Genomic DNA, 19,402 nt, shown 5'->3' on the forward strand with positions numbered 1-19,402 from the left:
TGGTCCCTGAGGATTCCCCTTCTTTTTTGCTAGCTCTGCCATGTAGTTAAAAGGATTCTGATTATATTTTACCTAGCCTGTGTACACGGCTGTAGCAGGAGGGGGTTTCAGGTTATAAAATCTGCCTCTTTATGAAAACGGAAAGTCCCCTTTTCATTGTTTACATCACAGAATGTTGGTTTTCTGTGCAATGTGTAATATTTTCCATTTTTAGGTGAACTCAGATGGCTTTGATTGATTAGAAATAGCTAGATGTTTTTCAATTGCTTGGCATGGAATGGTAAAGGTATGGTTTGTTAAAATAATATGCTTTTCATGTTCTTGTATTATTGCTACTCTAACCAGAACTCATATCTTACTTCAAAAGGTTCCTTTTTCTCATCGTGCTTCTATGGCACAGAAAGAGCTAAGTTCTAGGAGAAGAAGAGACTGGTTCCTGGACAGTCTTGTTCTATTGTTTGCAGTGGGGATAGCGGCTCCCCTTAAAAGCGCCTTCTCATTAGCAAGGTAACTCAGAAGCTAAATTAGTAGTCAGCAGACAGCTTGGGAGAATATAAGCAAGGAGAAGGGAACCCGAGGCTCCTGGGAGAACAAAAATGGCTTTGCACAGAATAGGTGCTCAAGAAATGTCTCAGGAACTGAATTGAACCGTCCCTACCCCACTACAGAGCAGATACACTTTCCTGGTGACCTAGATCCATCAGATAGGGCCCCTCTTCCTCGAAGAGACCCAGAGAAACATAGATTCTTATATCTTCTTTCTCTGTTTCATATCTTCCCTGCGAACCAAACCCTATATATTCAACTCACATGATCAGAAGCTGCTCGCAGTTTGCTTGCAGAGGAGTTTTTAAAAATGGAGAAATTTGAAAATATTTTGGTTTGGGGAAACTTCGCATCAAGATGTAAAGTTTCAGGGATGACTGGTTAGCTCAGTTGGTTAGAGCGTGGTGCTGATAACACTAAGGTTGCTGATTCGATTTCCACATGGGCCACTGTGAGCCGCATCCTCCTTAAAAGAGCCAACTATGCCATTGTAGCATGAAAGCAATGTGTAATCAATGACCATGGCTGTCCCCAATAAAATAAAATTTCAAAAAGACATAAAGTTTCAGCCCCTTTGGAAGGGTTGGAACATGTGGCAAGGAAGGGTCCACACTCCCAATTGGCCTTGGACTAGAGAGCAGCTGGCTGGCCCCTGGAGGGAAAACTTGCTCTCCAGGTGACGATGGTCTCCTTGTCCCTATGAACTTATACTTGGCCTGCTTCACACAGGTATATGCTGCCTGACTCCCACAGGCAAAGGCTCGTGACCCTGCTGTTCCGGTATTACTTTGGCCCCGCTACCAGTCAGTTCATGAGGATAGACCTCCTTTCATTACCTTCTCGCCCCAGTGACACATTCTGCACACTGAGGTTACACTTGGGTGTATCCGAGGCCACCATCCACAAATACAAGCCAAACATCTCTTACGGTGAGTCACTGTGACAGATATTATTTATTGATTCTTGCTAGTTTCATTTTCAAAAGGGGCTCCTGTTTCTAAATTTATGACTCTTTATAGGCTGACAACTCCCTTGTTTTTCTAAAAGATTTTAGTGGCTCTGGGTTCACAGAGAATTTTGCTTATAGGTCTTGATGGTGAACTTCAAACCATTTTATTTCATAGATGAGCCATGGTAAGGATCAACACATGTTAATAGTGCACTGTATTGAGTAATTACTGTGTGCCAAGTACTAGACTAAGTAATCCTACACAGTCCTTGCACAGCCTTCAGAGTTAGCACCTCCATTTTCCATTTTCCATTTGAAGAAACTGAGGCACAGAAAGCTGGGAAGCAAAGGAGCCAGAATTTAAACCTAGGCAGCCGTACTCTGAGCCTACCCTCTCACCCACCTTTCACAGCTGCTCTAATGCACAGACCCCTCACGAGGGTCAGGAGTTTCACAAACAGTGCCTGAAGTCTCAAAACAACTGGGGGCCTTGCATGAAAGCCGCCTGAGGAGCTCTGAAAGCATCCCCAAGCATGAAGCAAAGACCCTAGTGGGTTAACACTTGGGGAATCTACTAAAGGGTAAATGGAAAACCTCTGCACTGTTCTCACAGTGTTTCTGTACATCTGAAATTATGTCAAAAGAAAAAAAAAAGAAAAAAAAGAATGTATTAGAATATTAGTTGATCTGGAGAGACTTCTACAGGAATTGTTGATAACAAGAAGTGTTAAGAGGAAGTGTTAATAGGGAGATCCAGAAATGGGTGTGTGTGATGTGACCCCATTTTTTGTAAAACAAATACAGTAATATCTTGGTTTGTGAGCATAATTCGTTCCGGAAACAAACTACTCCTATTGCAAGACATCGCTTGTTTACCAAGTTAAAATGTATTAGAAATGTTTGCTCATCTTGTGGAACACTCGCAAAACAAGTTACTCACAATCCAAGGTTTTACTGTAGTGGAAAATTTCTCACTCTCTCTCTCTCTCTCTCTCTCTCTGTGTGTGTGTGTGTGTGTGTGTGTGTGTGTGTGTGTGTCTCCATATCCTTATATGAGGATGGAATAAAATATGCATGATACATTACAAAGCTCTGGAGCCCAGTCCCCAGATATTTTACTTTAATTGTTTAGGGGTAGTACCTGGGCACAGATATCTTCTTTTAAAATTCCTTAGAGCAGCGTTCTTAAATTTGCTGCATATTGGTATCATCTGGAAAGCTTTAAAAAGTCCGATACCCAGGCCACAGCCCAGACCAACTAAGTTGGGCTCTCTGGGAGTGGAGCCCAGGCATGGGTGTTGTATAATTCCCCAAGGGGGTGCCAATTGCTGCCAAGCATGAGGACCAGGCAGGGCCCTAGATGCATCCAGGGTTGAGAATTACTTCTAGGAAGGAAACTCATGTGTGTAGCACTACTACGTGATAGGCATTTGATGTCCATATCGATTTTGGGACCATTCCATGAGTTAGGAACCCCGGTGGAAATAGAGGTTGGCTCCAGAGGTCGAATAGCCTTCTGGAACTCAGAGCAAGGAGGTGGTGGTGGATATCCTGATCCACCATCCACTGGGTGGAGGAGGGTGAGGAGAACTGCTTTGGGAAGGTGTCATTGCCGCCCATCTCTCCTTCCTGGGGTCACAGGAGTTGAAATTCCTCTGGTGGACATTCGTTCCTTTGGTTTCCTCCTTCTAGGAGCTATTAAAAACAAAACAAAACAAAACAGCAAAAACTCTTGAGAGGAATGACATGTTAATCAGATCTTGATGTCTTCCCAGTGAGTGCTGGCTGTTCTAAATAAAGCGAGAAGAAGGAGAAATGCTCAACATGGGAAAAAAAATGAAATGTGAAAGGGGTGTAAATCTGATCTTGTCATTTTCCTGCTCAAAATCCTCCATTCACCAGCCCCACTCCAGGCCTTTGCTGCCTCGAGGAACTTTCCCAGGTTCCCTCTCAAGGTGGTTTTTGGATGCTTTAGTTTCTCAGGACCCCAGGCCAGTAGAGGCCCAAGGGAAAAGGAGACGAGAGAGAGAGAGAGAGAGAGAGAGAGAGAGAGAGAGGTGTGCCCTGCAAACACTGCTAAGCGTGGGTATTCAGGCCATTTAAATTCAGGCGTGTGGCAGGGAAGCTGAGCAGTGTCCTTTGGGCTAATGCAGGAGCCCCTCATGCCAGGAGGACTGGAGGCTGGGCCTCGGGAGGCCTCGGGGAAGTGAGTCAGGAAACTTGTGTTGAAGTCCTGTCCGCCTCTTTCCAATAGTAAAAGGAGGACCAGTATGAAAACCTCCTTCTCAAGAGTGTGGTGAGCGTTAAATATAACACCTGTAAAACGCCTACGTTGAACACAGTTGGCCCTTGGCAATGTCACTGGCACAGCGCACCAATATTACAGGCTTGCGACATGCACTCTGAGACCAGGGTTGCAATGAGCTTTGGCCTGGTCTCTAGTTTTTCAAAATTTTATTTCATTGTGGTTAAGAACACAATATGAGAGCTACCCTTTTTAACACATTTTAAAGTGTACACTACAGTATGGTTCATTATAAGTGCATGTTGTACAGCAGATTTCTAGAACTTGTCTTACCGAACTGAGACTTTATGCCCATTAATTAGCAACGCCCCCAACGCCAGCCCCTAGTAACCACCACTCTACTCTGATCCTACGCGTTTGACTACTTAGATGCCTTATGTAAATGGGATCATGCAATATTTGTCCTGTGACTGGCTTATTTCACTTAGTATAATGTCCTCAAAGTTCATCCACGCTGTCTGAATTGCAGGATTTCCTTCCCTTTTAAGGCTAATAATAGCCCATTGTATGTATAGACCATATTTGCTTTATCATGCATCTGTCATGAACATTTAGGCTGTTCCCACATCTTGGCTGTTGTGAATAATGCTGCAATCGATCTCCTTCTGTTGATAAGATTTGAGTGCTTATATGTTATATGCCAGTAACTGCATTGTGTCTGACCTATGTTAGCGCAGGTAAAACTCAGAACAGCCCTATGAAGCAGATGCTATCTTTATCTATCCCCATTGACAGATGAGGAAACTGAGGCCCAGTTAGTTGCGGCCCAAGGCCATGCGGCTAGGTTGTAAATGGAGTTTGAACCCAGGCAATCTGGCCCTAAAAGCAGTGATCTTGATCACTACAATACCTAGAGCATTAAAATCGTAATAATGACAATGATTGAGAGAAAACTATGTGTCAGGCGCTGTTCTTGGCAAGGTGAAGATGAGACCTATGCATCCAAATGAACTTGGGTGGCCCAAGAGATCAGTTCATTTCAGAAGTGACACTCCTCATTATGATTTTGGGGAGAAGGGTGGAGAAGAGGGATTGTGGCTAAGAGTTGCGCAGGGTGGGCCAGTGGAAAATGATCTTCTGAGCTGTGATATGCAGCTGCACGGGTTTCTTTGAATCATGGAGGTTTTCAAAGTTAGACCTTTTCCTACATCACTGAGTCTGAGACAAATCTATAGCATTCTGCATATGGTTTCTTTTCTCTCCCCTTCCCCCAATATTTTCCTTTGTATTTTGTGCTTCAAATGGTCAGCTCAAGGGTCAAGGGAACAGCCCAGAGTTAGGTGCCTGTTATAAGGTCCTTTAAAAGCTCCTCCTTGTCTATTTGATGTTAATCTAAATCAGGGATCCTGGCTGTGCAGTTTAGGCAGTGGAGCTGCGAAAATAAACCACCAGCCAAGTCAGCTTGGGCACATTGGCTCTTTCCAGGTCAAACCTCCCAACAGGGCTTTCGGCGGTTATACCAACACTAGTGCCCTCCGTGGGCCTGAAAGACAACCGTCCATGCCGCGAGCAGTCAGCAATAATGCTTTAATGCCGTTTATTTTGCAATGGCAAATCAATCCACTGTCCCAGCATCCTGTAACTTTATTGAACTCGGCATCCCGCTGCAGGACACGCCCCGAACTCTCCTGAAATGACATATTTGGCTGTTTGCAGTCATGACTTGGCGTTGCAGTGCTGATATCACAGCCTGGGCCTCTTCTGAGAAGGCTGCAGTAGCACTAGCTGCAGCAGTTTTCCCTCCCTAGTGAGAGCTCACTATATGCTGGGCACTGCGCTAAGCCGGCCGCCGTCAGTCCCCGGGGAGGCGGCGGGCACCCCTTCGCTCGGAGCGCTTGCAGCCATTGTGGGGTGGGCGCTCGCCTAGCCGTGTGCTGACACGCCTTCTCCGAGCTGCGACAGGCGGCCAGGGGAGGGGAAGGTGCCCTGTACGTGCTCGCAGGGGGAGGCTCCCGCCGGGCGAGGATCCTCGCTGCACCGCCCGCCGGCTCCTCTCCGCGCCCCGCGCCCCACGCGCCTCCCGGGCACGCGCACCCAGCCCCGCCCGCGCGCGGCGGACGAACGGCCCCGAGCGCGCGCCCGACTCGCGCTCCCGCGGCGGACGAACGGCCACGAGCGCGCGTGCGCCCCTCCGAACGTCCCCGGGAGCCCCGCCAGAGCGAGCGCCCCAGCCCGGCGCGCAGGAGTGAAAAGGAGGCGGCGGCCGCGGCTGCGAGCAACAGATCCGGGGGCTGCGGGCAGACTCGCACTGCTGTTGGGCGATTTTTTTTCCCCCCCAAGATATTTATTAATTTAGAAAAACTTGCATTTTTAAATGGCGCTGGCCCCGGAGCAGCGGGCGGTTTCCTCTGCTTCAAGATGGGCTTTACCGTTTCCGTCGTGGGCACCACTGGTGGCCTGATTGTCAGTCTTCTCCGGGCATTTTTAAGGCCAGGAGCCGAGCACTGCCTGTAGGCGAATCACCCTACACAGCGGTTTGGCTTTTAAGATTATTATTATTTGGGGGCAGAGAACAGTCGATCTCGGGCAGGTAGTCCTCTTTGCAGGAGAGGCTGCGAGTCGGAGGCGGGTCGCTCGCAGGGTGAAATTCCTCCTGGGGTGAGCGAGCCCCGGTCCCGCGCACAGTCCAGGCGGCCCCAAGTGTGTGTCCTGTCCCTGCCGGCGCCGGGAAAATGGAGGCTGTGATTGAGAAGGAATGCAGCGCGCTGGGAGGCCTCTTCCAGACCATCATCAGCGACATGAAGGTAGGTCGCCGGGGGTGCGGCTGCGGCTGCGGCGCCGGCAGCTGCTCACTGACCTGGCCGCGGTGCTTCTCCTTCGCCCCGGGCCAGCCGTCCGGCCCTTGTCTGCGCGGTGGCCGCCAGCCACCTGCGGGAGCGCTCCGGCCTGGGTGTCACCTGCTCACCCGGGGCGCCTTTTTGGGCTCTGCTGGGTTACCGGGCGGGCGGCTTCCCTAGGGATGCCTGATGCCCCCCGCCCTCTCCCGGTTCATTGTCCCAGGGGGCGGCCCTATCTCGTTTCTCTGGGGTCTCAGGGCCCCGGCTCCAAGTTTTCCATTGTCTGTCGTTAGACGGAGTGTCTGTGACCCCGTGGAGGTGGGATGCCTGGGGGAAACACCTGATTCCCCCGGGTACGGGGAGGGGGCGCCTGGCGTGGTGGTAGGGAGGGATTGGGGCTCTGCCCGGCCGCGGGAAGGAGCTTGGGGCCTGAGAGACTTGAGAGGGAAGCCTCCCTCATCCTCCTTGGCTTTCAGGTCCACCTTGGGGGGCGGGAGGGGAGGGTGATCTGAGCAAATTAGGGATTAATTAGGCTCTTCCAAAGCTGGTGTGCATGCCTTCTTCCCTCGGCCCCTCCGGGGGCGCGGAGCAGAAGTTCCCAGAGCAGCCTTGCAGGGGGCCCTCTTTCCCCCCAGCTGAGGCTCCCAGCATGCACGCAAGATCGGGGGCTCCCAAACAACTGTCTTCTCCCCCGCCCCCCAGCACTCAGACTCCAGGTTTTCTCTTGGGAGGATTGTGAAAATTGTGTGCGCGCGTGCGCGCACCCGCGTGTGTTGGGGGCAGGGAACAACACCCTGGCTTTTTCCTGGGAAGGGTGGGACTGGGGATAACCTGATCCTTGGATGTGGATTTTCTGGTGCATAGAGACAGACCAGGGCCCTGTGTTACTCATCCAAAGGAAATACAACCAGCCGCTGGAGCTGGCTGGAGGCGGGGATTGGGGGCGGTGGGGGGATTTTTTTTTTTAATGTGTATTTAGGGAGCTTCTCTTTGGCTTTAGCCCAGCCCCAGTTTGCCTCAACAGATCCGGGGAGGTGGTGTTTAATTAAAAGCTCGGCTTCCAAAACGAGTGGGCAGGTTGGGAAGCTGTGTATCGAGTGGGTGTGGACAGCCCCTCTTCAGCTGGGGCCTGGGCACCCGGAGGAGCTTTTGTCTGATGAAGTGTGTGGTTTGAAGAGGGTCTGGCCTCGGAGATGGACTTTGGGAAGGAGTGTTCAGCTGTCATGCTCAGCTTCCCTGTTTTAGAACCAACTGCCACCTCGCCCAGGGTGAACTTTTTCAAGGTCTTGTCCATTTTGAAATCCTTCTACAGAGCCTGTGCCTTTTGTCAGAAATTGACATTCATGTAGCATTCACTTCAGAGATAACCCTGTTTGCTCAGGAATGCCTCTAATCCAGCCACTTGGAATTAGCTGGATTATTCCCTGTTTAAAGACAGCCCCCTTTGCATTCCTTAGCCCCAAATCCACACTGAACTCTTTTAAGACAGATTGATTGGTGCCCCCTCCTTGGACTCTGGGGTATTTCTGGTTAACTTAAATTCTACACATCTTATAATCAAACACAATTTGGTTTGAGGCACACGTGTACTCTGATCGCTAGGGGAAGAATATGAGATGGGTTGGTAAAGATGCTTATGTTTTTTTTGGAGGAGAGAAATGGATGTTTTTTCCAGTCCCTCAGTAGTAACAAGGACCCAGTGATCTAATAGGTCTGCCCACTGCAGTCCCACAGTGTTCACATCTGGAGTTTTTTTCACTTTCTTTGTTCCTTAATCCAGAATCCAGGCTCGGTTCTTCTCATTTATCGGTTTGAGCCCAAAGCCCTTCAGAAGGTATCCCCCCATAGGGTGGGCCGCCTGCTTTCCACCTGCCCCCCCCCCATGGCTGCCCTGCAGCACTCTGGCCCTGGGGATTTGTGGGTGCTAAGTTGGTGTGCTTTTCCCTCCGTAAGATTCCAGGTGAAATTAAAGGCTTCTTTAATGCCCCATTCAGTGCTGGATCTATAGTTTGTGGTTCCTGAGTTCTTTCCCTTTGAACGTAGTAGGATTTGTTCAACAGCCTGTGGGAAGGCATTTATTTTAAAGGCTTTTGTTTGTTTTGTTTTGGAAGTCAAAGATTTTAAAAGCAAGGTGGAGTGGAAGACTAAAACATGACTTGGAGCTGCAGAATTTCAAACTTTTGGGGAGAAGTGAGATAAGGAAAAAGAAAGGGGATGGTTTATGCATAAGAGAGTTGCTGAATATCTTCATGGAGTTTTCTTCTTAAAAACTTTGTGGATTAGATGACAGTGACAGTTGAAAAGGGATTTTTAAATTTGGGCATATAGAATAAGCAGTGGATAGTACACATATGTATGAAGTTGCCAGCAATAAAAGTCAGCTTTTAATATCTGAAATCAGCTGACTTTCTAATGACCTGCTTATCCTCCTTTTCTCAGAACTCCCCTGATGGGTTTATAATGCCTTTGGCCCCCTTTCTGTTTGCTTTGAAGGACAAGTGTAAATGTTGGAAACCCATTTGGAATGCCACCTTGAAAACATTTTAGGTTATTTTCTCAGAAACGATGTTGGACTGGAGTGAGGAAAGGGTAAGGAAAAGGGCTTTTTTAGTAGCATTCGATTCTCCAAAATGAACAGCAGCACAGGAAGGGAGTCTATTTCCTCTGTGGAGGGGAAAAAAAAATTCAGTAATTTCAAGATCTGGCACCATCCATCTTCCGAAATCAAAGAACCTCAAGATATCGAAAAGCTAAGGAGGCTTCTTTCTGCCCTCTTCTAAGGATCCTTCATCTGGTTAAGTCCTTGGCTGTCAGGGTGTGTGTTTTATCCTTTTCAGGGGGAAGGGTGCAGGAGAAATGCTCACTTTTCTCCCATTGGGATGCAGGTGTTAAATAACTTATTGATTCCTAGAGGAGAGGAAACCTTGTGTTTTTTTTCCCCCTTTCTTTCACCCTACTGTGGTGGTGGTCACTAATGAGTGGTGGTGTGCAAAATCGCTTACTGGCTGCCTTTCCGCCCACTCACATAAATCAAGTCGTCTGGTGTGAGCTGGTCCCCAAGGAAGGGGGAGACAAGAGATTCATGTGGCTGGAGGCTGGAGACATCACCTGGTTGTCTGCGGGGAATAGTAGCTTGGAAGTGACTGTATGTGGAAAGCCCGTTGACTGACTTCTGATGTTGAGACAGGTCCTGGAAGCTTTTTGGAGTTTCTATCCAAGTTCTGGGAAACACAGGCTAAATGCTGCAAACAGCAAGATTACATTTCTTAAAAAAAGAAAAAAAAATTGAAATGTGGTTGACATAGAGCATATTAGTTTCAGGTATACAACATAGTGATTTGATGTTTGTATATTTTTTTTATTGATTATTTACTGGTTTGTTAGTTTAAGTAATTGAGGCAGTGTAGAATTCGATGATGTTTGGGGAGCTTTCAAGACCAGGACACTCTGGCCAAACTTGGGGACAGCTCACCCTGTGGATGGATGTCTTTCTTCTTTTAATAATTAACTTAGTTTTTTTTTTTTTTTTTTAAAGTTGGATGCTAAAATCAAATATTTTCCTCAGCCTTGTTGCTCAAGAATCAGCATGTCCGGAGCTGAATTGGGCCTGATGTAGGGAGAACTTTGTACTAGGTCGGAGAGTGTGTTTGGGGGTTACATAATGTGACTAGGGGTGAAAAAAACACCCAACCACACCTTGAATTCCCCACCCCAGGTCTCACTTTAGACAGGGGTGTCCTGTTACCAGCACCTGCGCTGAGCAGAATAGGGGCCTTGTTCAGTTCCCCTCCACTGCCCTCCACCTCTGTTTGCCACCAGTATCCTCTCTCCTCAGCTCTGCCTAAAATTAGAACTGCTGAAGGGACTTCTTGAATTCCATGGAAATCTTTTGTGGTTCGAAGGCACGTCATGATATTTTCCCTCACTTATCATGAGATCAAGAATGTGGGTAGTGGGTCCAGCACTGGATAATGATGGCAGGGTTTTTTTGGTGCTTTTTTTTTTTTCTCTCCCTACTACTGTTTTGGCTTAAGGGTTCCTGCTTAGGCTTAGGGGTTCCTGTCAGAAGAGAGGTTTCCTTTCTCCGTGTTTATCGAGGGCCTGCTATGTGGAAGGCCTCCAGGAACCGAAGAACCACAGGGTTAGGGGGAGGTTAGGTTGCTTGTCCTGGGGGCCAGGTGTAGCCAACATGAAATACAATATGGTGGCTGTGAAGGAAAGGCTTGGAGTCCAGCCTGGGATAGGGCGTTAGTCACTCCATGCAGGACTTCCTAGGACTCTTCAAAAAAAAATGTTTTCTTGTAGAAGATACTGGAAACCCAGCCAAGGCCTCCACCAGAGGCCAGGTGCTCTGAGGTGGGTGGGCCACCTGTAAATGGCGACACAAAGGCAGGACAAGCCAAGCCCTTATAAAGTACAGATGGGCCCCATGCTGGCTCTTTCTTTAGCAAATGGCTGTGCTATTTGCCCAGGGTTTTACAGCTTCCTCAGTTTGGGCCTGTGGGAGAAGTTGAAGTAAAGATGTCGTAAAATTGGCAGCAGGGAACTGCCTGGAATGGGTGCCTGTTCAGAGATTTAGGGCCTACTCTAGGTAGAGCAATCTTTTTGGCTTTTTAGGTGCAAATCTTGCTGCTGTCCAGGTTTGGAAAGAAATCGTTGTTTTTTGTTTTTGTTTTTATTTTGTGGCTTTGGCTTGAGTGTCTCTATGGGGAAAATCCCAAATACATCATATTTAACCAAATATTGGTTCGTCGGGAAAGTCATGACGTATTTTTCTATGTTTTTTGTTGCAAAAATGCACCATGACTTTCCCGACAACCCAGTAGTTTAGAACTTGTTGCTTGATGCCATGAACCTTTTATGTTCTGAAATTCCATAACTAGTAGTGTCCCCCAAGTGCAGAGAGAAGATCATTCCTAGATCCTTGTTTGCACGGAAGGGAACCTGAGTGAATTTTGCCTGGTTTCACTATTGCTTGGTTCTTATGCAAGTACCCATAATTCTGTAGTATTTATTAAGCATCAGCAAAGTTTTAAGCACCAAGCTCCATACTATGGTTACAAACAAAAGCACAGAATTCCCAGTTAAATTTGCATTTCAGATGAACAGTGAACAACCGTTGTTTAGTATATGTCCTGTGCATACTATCCTCTCAGTTGTTGACATCTTAACGGTAGAACTCCTTTTGCATCTTTGGGGAGGAGGGAAAAGGAAAGAGCTAAAATGACCCTGTCAACTTGCCTAGCTCCTGTGAGGTTGCTAAAACGCTGAGAGGGTGAAGAGGTTGAAACTATTGATCCATTAGACGCTTTATCTATAATTTTCATCTAGGCTTTTTCCATCTTCCCAGGCATGGGTGAGAGCTGGCAAGATTCCTTCTGTAGCCAGACCATTTAGATGTTCAAATTGGGTATGGAAAAATGAGATCATTTCAAGTTCACCATTACTTCTCGGAACTGCCTTCGGGACACTTTCCCTTAAAACACACACCTCTGCAAAAACAAAGAAATACCTCTCCCTGAACCAAACAAAAGCCAGAGGACAGATTCCGCTGCCTAGGACATCAGACAGGAGGTATCTGGGGCTCCTTAAAGGGAACTGACTGATGCCTTAAGCAGTTTAACTCAGATTTACAGATTGCTTTGCTGATATGGCCTTATTAAGTAGCAAACCAGAGAGACAAATGGAGTAAATTAATTGGCTGAGCACTGAGGAAGCCCAGTGTATTTGATTGCTGAGGTTTTCCCTTGAATTATCTGGAGACTGCGGAAGGTTTCATCTGAGGAGGTGTCCTCCCCCATAGCACCCCCAAAGGCAGAAGCAAAACCCACCCAGTGTAGTTTCCAGAGCAGTCCACCCGTCATCAACATTTCTCATCTCTTGGCCCAGTGAAGGCCTTGGCACGGGGCTATGTTGCCTCTGTTGCTTTCCAATTTCAGATGCTCTGGCATGCCACCTGCACATAGTAGGTGCTCAGTAATTATTGCATGTGGTGAATGGGGGCAGAAAGGAGCTTGGTGAGAACCTACTATGTGCTGGGCATTGTGCTCAGTGCTTGGTGTGAATGGTTTCATGTCATCCTTACATCAATCCCACTTTACAGATGAGAAAACTGAGACTCGGACAGAGACAGTAACTTGTCGAAGGCCATGCTGAGGGAGGCTGGTATTTGGACCTTGGTCTATTTGATCCTAAATCTGGAGCTCTTTAGAACATGCCTAAGGCAGAGAGGAGGGTGGTTTTATTTCTAGAAGACAGCATTTCACTTGCCTAAGTCCTGCAGGAGGCTCATGGAAGAAATTGGGTCTTATCTCTGCACCTCTAACCTAGAGCCAGCCTGGAGGTGTGAGCTTGTGGGGTGGGCGGCTCCCATCTGGCTGTCACTTTTGTGGAAATCCTTTAATTTATGATATACTGACCAATTGTGGCTTCCTTCCTTTGCCCACTTACCAGTCTTTTCTAACAGGTAACCTGGCATTCTCCTTTCCTCTTTCCCTGGGTGTGCAGAGGGGAAAGAAATCTTTAGGCCAGTCTTCTGGCGGTCACCCTTGGCTCCTGTCTTTGTCCCCAAAGCGTGTCCATGACAGGCCAATGGGCCGCATTTATACTTCGCTCCCTCAGGCTGGGCAACTAACTATACAAGCTTGACTGCCCCTGCGAATTATATGAATTGAATAAGTTCACCCAAAGTTCAAATGACTCCTCAAAGAGAACTCCTTACCTTGAACTCATTTTGTGTCCAGCCCTGGAACCCTTTTGTAAAAGAGCTTTCTGTATTTAATTATGTCCCAGTAGCCTTCCAGTTTGGGTTGAGTCTGCAGAGCCATTACAAGTCTGTGTTTGGAGAAGTTGATGGGATCGCCAAATAAACTTCTTCCTGTGCTGATTCTTGGCACATACTGCCTTGGTCATAGTTTCTAAGTGGTTTTGCTTTTCCTGTCTAGTTTAAGTGGGTGAAAAAAAACCCCATCAATTGAGTGCCTTTTGAGCTGTGTGTCTTTCTATTTGCTTTCTTTCCCTCAAAGAATTTGGCCAGCAGTAAAAGTATTAGTTTGCTCAGCATTAGCAGCCTCCTGGAGGCAGATGGTAGGTTTTGCCTGGGACCCCCTTTTCTGTGCCTTCCCTCATGATCAGGGTCTCAGGGGGGCCGGAGTGGGTCTGGCCAGAGGAGCAGGTTCTGGGCAGGTGTGTGTGCGCCCCTTTCTGTAGAGTGGGCGTGGCTACAGGAGCCTCAGCTTTGGATTCCCCAGGGCCATAAGACCCTGATGCCCGGACCCTGTTCCCCAGAGGCTCTGAGTCAGTGCTTCTGGGGTGCATCTTGGGCATTAGGACTTTTGAAAGCACCCCCAGGTAATTCTAATGTGCAGCCAGGCTTGAGAACCACTGAGCCATACAGCATTTTAGCACCCTCAGAGGGTTTTCTCAACCTTACTAAATCTGAGTAAAAGCATCTTTAGATGGTTGGACAACAATGTGAATGTGCTTAACACTACTGAACTACTAAAAACGGTCAAGATGGTAAGTTTTATGTGGTGTGTGTGCTACATGCCATCGAGTCGGTCCCGACTCCTGGCGACCCTGTGACCGAGTGACATCCACAATGCCCTGTCCTCGCCTTCCTGCTCAGCGCCTGTGGCATCTTCTATGAAGTCAATCCATCTCATCTTTGGTCTTCCTTTTTTCCTGCTGCCATCTCTTTTCCCCAGTGTGATTGTCTTTTCCAAAGAGTCCTGCCTTCTTTGATGTGCCTGAAGTGGGACAGCTTCGGTTTTGTCATTTTTGCCTGCAGTGATGTTTTAGGCTTCATTTGTGCTGGGACGCACTTGTTTATCTCTCTGGAGGTTCCGGGTACGTGTGTGCTACCACAATTAAAACTAAAAATAAGTTTATAGTGAAATGACGGTATAAGGTAAATAATGGGAAATATAAGAATAAGAACTGAAAAACCATCTTTAGAATAGTTGGCTGTTTTTAATTGATCTATAATAGTCCTGTCCAGTATGATATTCTGCAATAATGGAAATTGTCAAATATGGAAGCCACTTGTCACAGGTGACTGTTGAGCACTGGAAGTGTACCTAGTGTAACCAAGGAACTGGTTTTTGAATTTTACTCACTTCTAATTTGTTTAAATTTAAATAGCCATATGTAGTTAGTGGTTACCGTATTGGCCAGTGCAGAGCTATCTATAGCATACCATCTAAGTAAAAATATTGTGCTTGCTTTCTACTTCCTTCTGGCCACATCACTGCCCCTAAACCCTACTCCTGCAGAAATTCTAGAGCCACTGCTGACCTTAGAGTCGGAGAGATCTGGTTTTAAATCCTGCAGGCAGGTTACTTAGTTTCTCTGAGTCTCATTTTCCTCTCTTGTAAAATGGGTCTAATAAAAGACCCATCTTACAGAGCGGTTGTGAGGATTCTGAAATGGGATAATACTTGTGAAGGGTTTCATCCCGTGCCTGGCGTACAGGCACTCAAACGTTAGCTGCTGCTGTTGTCCTGTCTTGTAGATTTGGGAATGAAGAATTCTGAAGTCTTTAAAGCAGTGTAGTAATTGTTTCCACCGCTTGGTAGGGGCAAACACGACCCCACCCCTCACCCAGCTGTGTTTCCAGCTTGCAGTGAAGTTGCAGGAAATGGAGTTTTTTTTATCTTGCTAAGTAAATTACTCCTGAGTTCATTATAACCTCATCTAGCTCAGCAAGGCTTCCTATTTGCATTTCTGTGTTTGCAAACCCACTGTCAGTGTGTAAGGTGAGGCGCGGACTGGGTGCTTGGCTGAGGTCCTCAGGGCATTGAATGGAATGCTTAAGAAAAGTCTTTTAGAGATGTTGACACCTGGGTAAGGACAGAGAGAGGAGTTGCTTGTAAGGACCAGCTTTTTCTGTCTATGTTGTTTGAGGCCCCCTTCTTTTTCTGGAGTGACCACTAGGATAAGTGGTCTCATTGGCCTCTAGCCTGCCCTGTAGCAGCCACTTCTTCCAAGCTTGTGTCCTTTCTCAAGAATTGCCGTATTTGGGTTCTTCCTACCCGCTGAATGTGGCCCACCTGCCTCAATCTGGCATTCAGGGGCCCCTGTGATTTGGCCCTAACTGAGCGGCCTGCTCTGTGCCCAGTGCCGCCCCCTCTCCCCTGAGCCAGATGCCCAGGCTTCTTTGATCACATCCTGTGCTCTGCATTCTTGGCTGTTTGTTCTGCCTGGAGGACCCTTTCTGCCATTGTTACCTAGCGAAATCTTTCTCATCTTTTAAGGTACCACCAGGAAGTTACCTAATTCCTCGTCCCTCTTTCCCCCAAGCCAGATACCTGTAGGCACTTCTCGCACTCCATGTTGGTCTACCTAGTATTTTTATTGCATTCTACCTTTAGTAGGTGCCCTTGGCCTTTGAAGCCTGGCTTTGCCATTTCCCAGCTCTGTGACTCTGGACAAGTTACTCAACATCTCTGAGCCTTGATTTTCCTCTCTGTAAAAATGGTGGTGGTGGGGATGGGGGTGGGGTGGATAATAACTTCCCTCTTAAAGCTATTGAGGAATAAATGAGAAAACCTATATAAAAGGTTTAGCATGAAATAAATGGTAAATAAAATGCTCTGTGTATAAATGCTCTGTCCGAGCTACCTAGCAATTTCTAGCAGTGTTCCCTGTTGATAGCAGCAGTCATGGTTCAGAAAATACAAGAAACCTATATCTCCACTTTGATAATGTCATGGAGACAAGAGAGAGACACTTTTCAGCTTTTAGCACATAAATAATTTGAGAGAAACAGTACACGTATTCAGCAGATCCGAAGACGTGCGTGCTGTGTGCCAGGCACTGCTGGGTGATAAAGATACACCAATAACAGGGCAGACACAGCCCTTGCCTATAGGTGTTCAGTCTAGAAGAGGAACAGACAGGGAATTAGACGTCAGTGTGGTCAGCGTCAAGACAGATGTCAGGATAAGGTTTTGTGGAGGTCCTGCGTAGGGCCCCTGAGTCAGGGGAGGCTTTTGGGACAGATGACACCCAAACCGAGAGCTGAGTTTTATTTTACTTATTTATTTCACAAACATTTGCAAGGAACAAACAGGCACGATTCTAGTACTTTACAAAGAAAAAGCCTTGTCCTCCCAGCAACCCAGCTAGGTAGCTACTGCTGTAATCCCCATTTCACAGATGGGGAAACTGAGGTGCATGGAGGTTAAGCCATTTGCCCACATTATGCAACTCGTGAGTGGCACAGCTGGGATTTGAACCCAGGTTGTCTTGTTGCAGGGCCCTCGGCTCTTATCCACTGTGCTGGGCTCTCTCTCACAGTGTGGCATTTTGAAATTTCCTTTTTAGATTCTGTAATGGGTATATTTCATGAATCTCTTTGATGACTATTCTGTCTATACCTTTTGGACTCAGGATGAACCAGATAAAGCATCAAAATCTAGGCTCTTCTCTGAGCTGCTTCAAGAAGCTCAAGGGGCCTCACTCTATTTGAAGCAGAGTTTGACCCAGCCAGTGACATGAAATTGTTGGGCCAGTTGACTCACTCTGTGGATGCCTCTGATTTGTCAGCAGAGGGAAGTGTGTGGGGAGCGGGCGGGGTGTGAAACCTAAGGGTCTGACGCGGTTGTCCAAGGTGACAACCACACAACACATATTTGTTTTGCTAGAGAAACCCCCTCCCTCGGGGTTACCCTAGTAACGGCTGTGCACCTACGCGATTGCGTACAAAACAGGAAGGGGGATATTTGCAGTAGGAGAGTGGGCCTGCCTTATCTGGTTCATCCTGTGTCTTGCTTTGAGTCTGTCTTCTGCAGCTGAGCAGCAGCCATTAAGGAAGGCTTTGAGTTTGGTTTAATGGTGGCTGGCTCTTTGTTTTGAAGTGATTGTTTACTGGACCTTCAAAGCCAGCTATCCAGCAGGATGTGATCTGGGCCCGAATAATTGGATGAGGCACCCCAGTAGGAAGCAAGTATAGGGGAGCAGAGCCAGGAGTAGCCAGCCAATGGCCAAGCCTTTGGCATCGGACAGGGAGGTGGAGCCGCCCCTGGAGGGACTGAGGTCGTCTTGCAATCAGTAGACCTGGAGCGAGCGTCCCCTGGAACCTGGCCTCTTTGATGTCGTGCAGGCCTTAATTAGGGACACCCTAATTAAGTCACTGACTAGGAGGAAGCTTTTTTTCCTAAAAATAAATTAGCAAATGTTTTGAGAGCATTGCATGAGGGATTACTTCTTGAAGATTATGCAAGTACTGTCAAGTTAATGGAAGACAAACCTCAGTTAAGTAAAAAATAAAAGTCACCCTTAACCACTTGATCACAAAGTGGGTTATGTACACCCATTTTAGATGAAGGTTCATGCGGCCGCTGCTGTGCTAGACATTTCTTTTTCACTACAACTGCCTTTCCATATGTGTAATTATAAGTCATGTCAGTTTTAATGGCTGTGCGGTGTTCCCTTGTTTTGTATGTCTAGTTAATTCATTTAGTCGACACATACTTGAGGACCTACTGTGTGCCAGGTCCTCTGTTAAGTGCTGGGGACAGCAGTAAATAAATGGACAAATCCCTGCCCTCCTAGAACTTGTATTCTAGTGGGGTGGGGACACACAAACCAAATAAGTCTGTTCTCTTAGGTTAGAAGGACTATGTGCAATGTGGAAAAATAAAGCAAGGACAGTGTTATTTTTAAATGTGGGTAGTTAGGGAAGGCCTCACAAAGAAGGTGACATTTGAGCAATAGCTTCTGAAGTACGTGGCTTTCATAGCATGTGCAAAGGCCCTGGGGTGGGAGCCAGTTCCATGCTGGTTCGTGTTTAGGCAGTGTCCAGGTTTTCATAAGTTATAAGTAACACTGCAACGAATATATCCTTGTAGCTGGACATTGATCTACATCACAGTAGGGTTTTGCTCTCCTAAATGAGCACCTGTACTCACTTTGAAAGTGTCAGCTCTCCTAAGGCAGGGGCAGTGTGATCAACTTGGCAAATCCTCCCTGGGGAAGGCCCTATTGCACTGGGCACAGTTGGCGTGCTCTGACACCCTGCACTAAACAAGTCCTCCTTCTCGCCGGGCTGTTGGGAATGACACCCCGGTGGGCATCACCAAAAGGGGCAATAGCTGTATGTGTGTGTTACTTCTATAGTCGTTGCCCTCTGTTGACTTCTGCAGTCAGGTTTTTCTGGAAGGATTTATCCTGGGTCAAGGGTACGTACTTTTCAAGGCTTTTGGAACCCATTGCCAGGTGCCTTTGAGAAATCGTGTATCGGTTGACGTTCCCATGTGTGAGTGCCCATCACCAGGAGTTACTTCTAAAGGAGCATTAGGACCGAGAAATTGCTGAGACTGCAGCTGCTGAGGCCTCAGAGGGATGTGTGGAGTCTTATCTAGCGCAGGATTCTCAAATCTTGCTGGATGTGATTTTAGTGAGCACAGCATGAGTGTCCCCTGGGGAGTGTGCTAAATGCAGATCTCCGGGCCCATACCCAGAGCTTTCGATTGGGTAGGTCTGAGGTGGGGCTCAGGTTATCTGTAGTTTCAATAGACATTCCCCAGCCAGTGTCTGGTAGGCTGTGCTGGGATTATACCATGAGTAGGTGGGAGTGGGGTGGCTCTTGGGCCACCCGGAGCCTCCAAGAGCTGCCTCTGAGTAGGAGGGATCTGCCTGCTGTCCTCACCTGCGCCCCAGTTTACACTCACCTGGAATATGTTCCAGGTGAACAAAATGACGCCTGTGCCTAAATGCAGCATCACCTTCTGTGCTTTCTTTCCTTTGCTAGCTAGCTCTGTTTCTTTTTCAGAGAATGCGCCCTCCCTTCTTCCTTCCTTCCTTCCTTCCTTCCTTCCTTCC

At 47.4% G+C, this 19,402-nt stretch overlaps 1 protein-coding gene across 1 annotated transcript in view; it reads left to right on the top strand.

Annotated features, from left to right (window-relative positions):
• Positions 1-5,877: 5,877 nt before the first annotated feature.
• Positions 5,878-19,402, top strand: part of LOC109383221 (metastasis suppressor protein 1-like) — a 45,927-nt gene continuing 32,402 nt past the window's right edge. Inside the window, exon 1 of the mRNA XM_019643448.1 lies at positions 5,878-6,544. Coding sequence (XP_019498993.1) covers positions 6,473-6,544 — 72 coding nt within the window. The 5' untranslated portion in view covers positions 5,878-6,472. The remainder of the gene's footprint in view (positions 6,545-19,402) is intronic.

This window comes from Hipposideros armiger, unplaced genomic scaffold (assembly GCF_001890085.2).
Source record: "Hipposideros armiger isolate ML-2016 unplaced genomic scaffold, ASM189008v1 scaffold_78, whole genome shotgun sequence".
Lineage (NCBI taxonomy): Eukaryota > Metazoa > Chordata > Mammalia > Chiroptera > Hipposideridae > Hipposideros > Hipposideros armiger.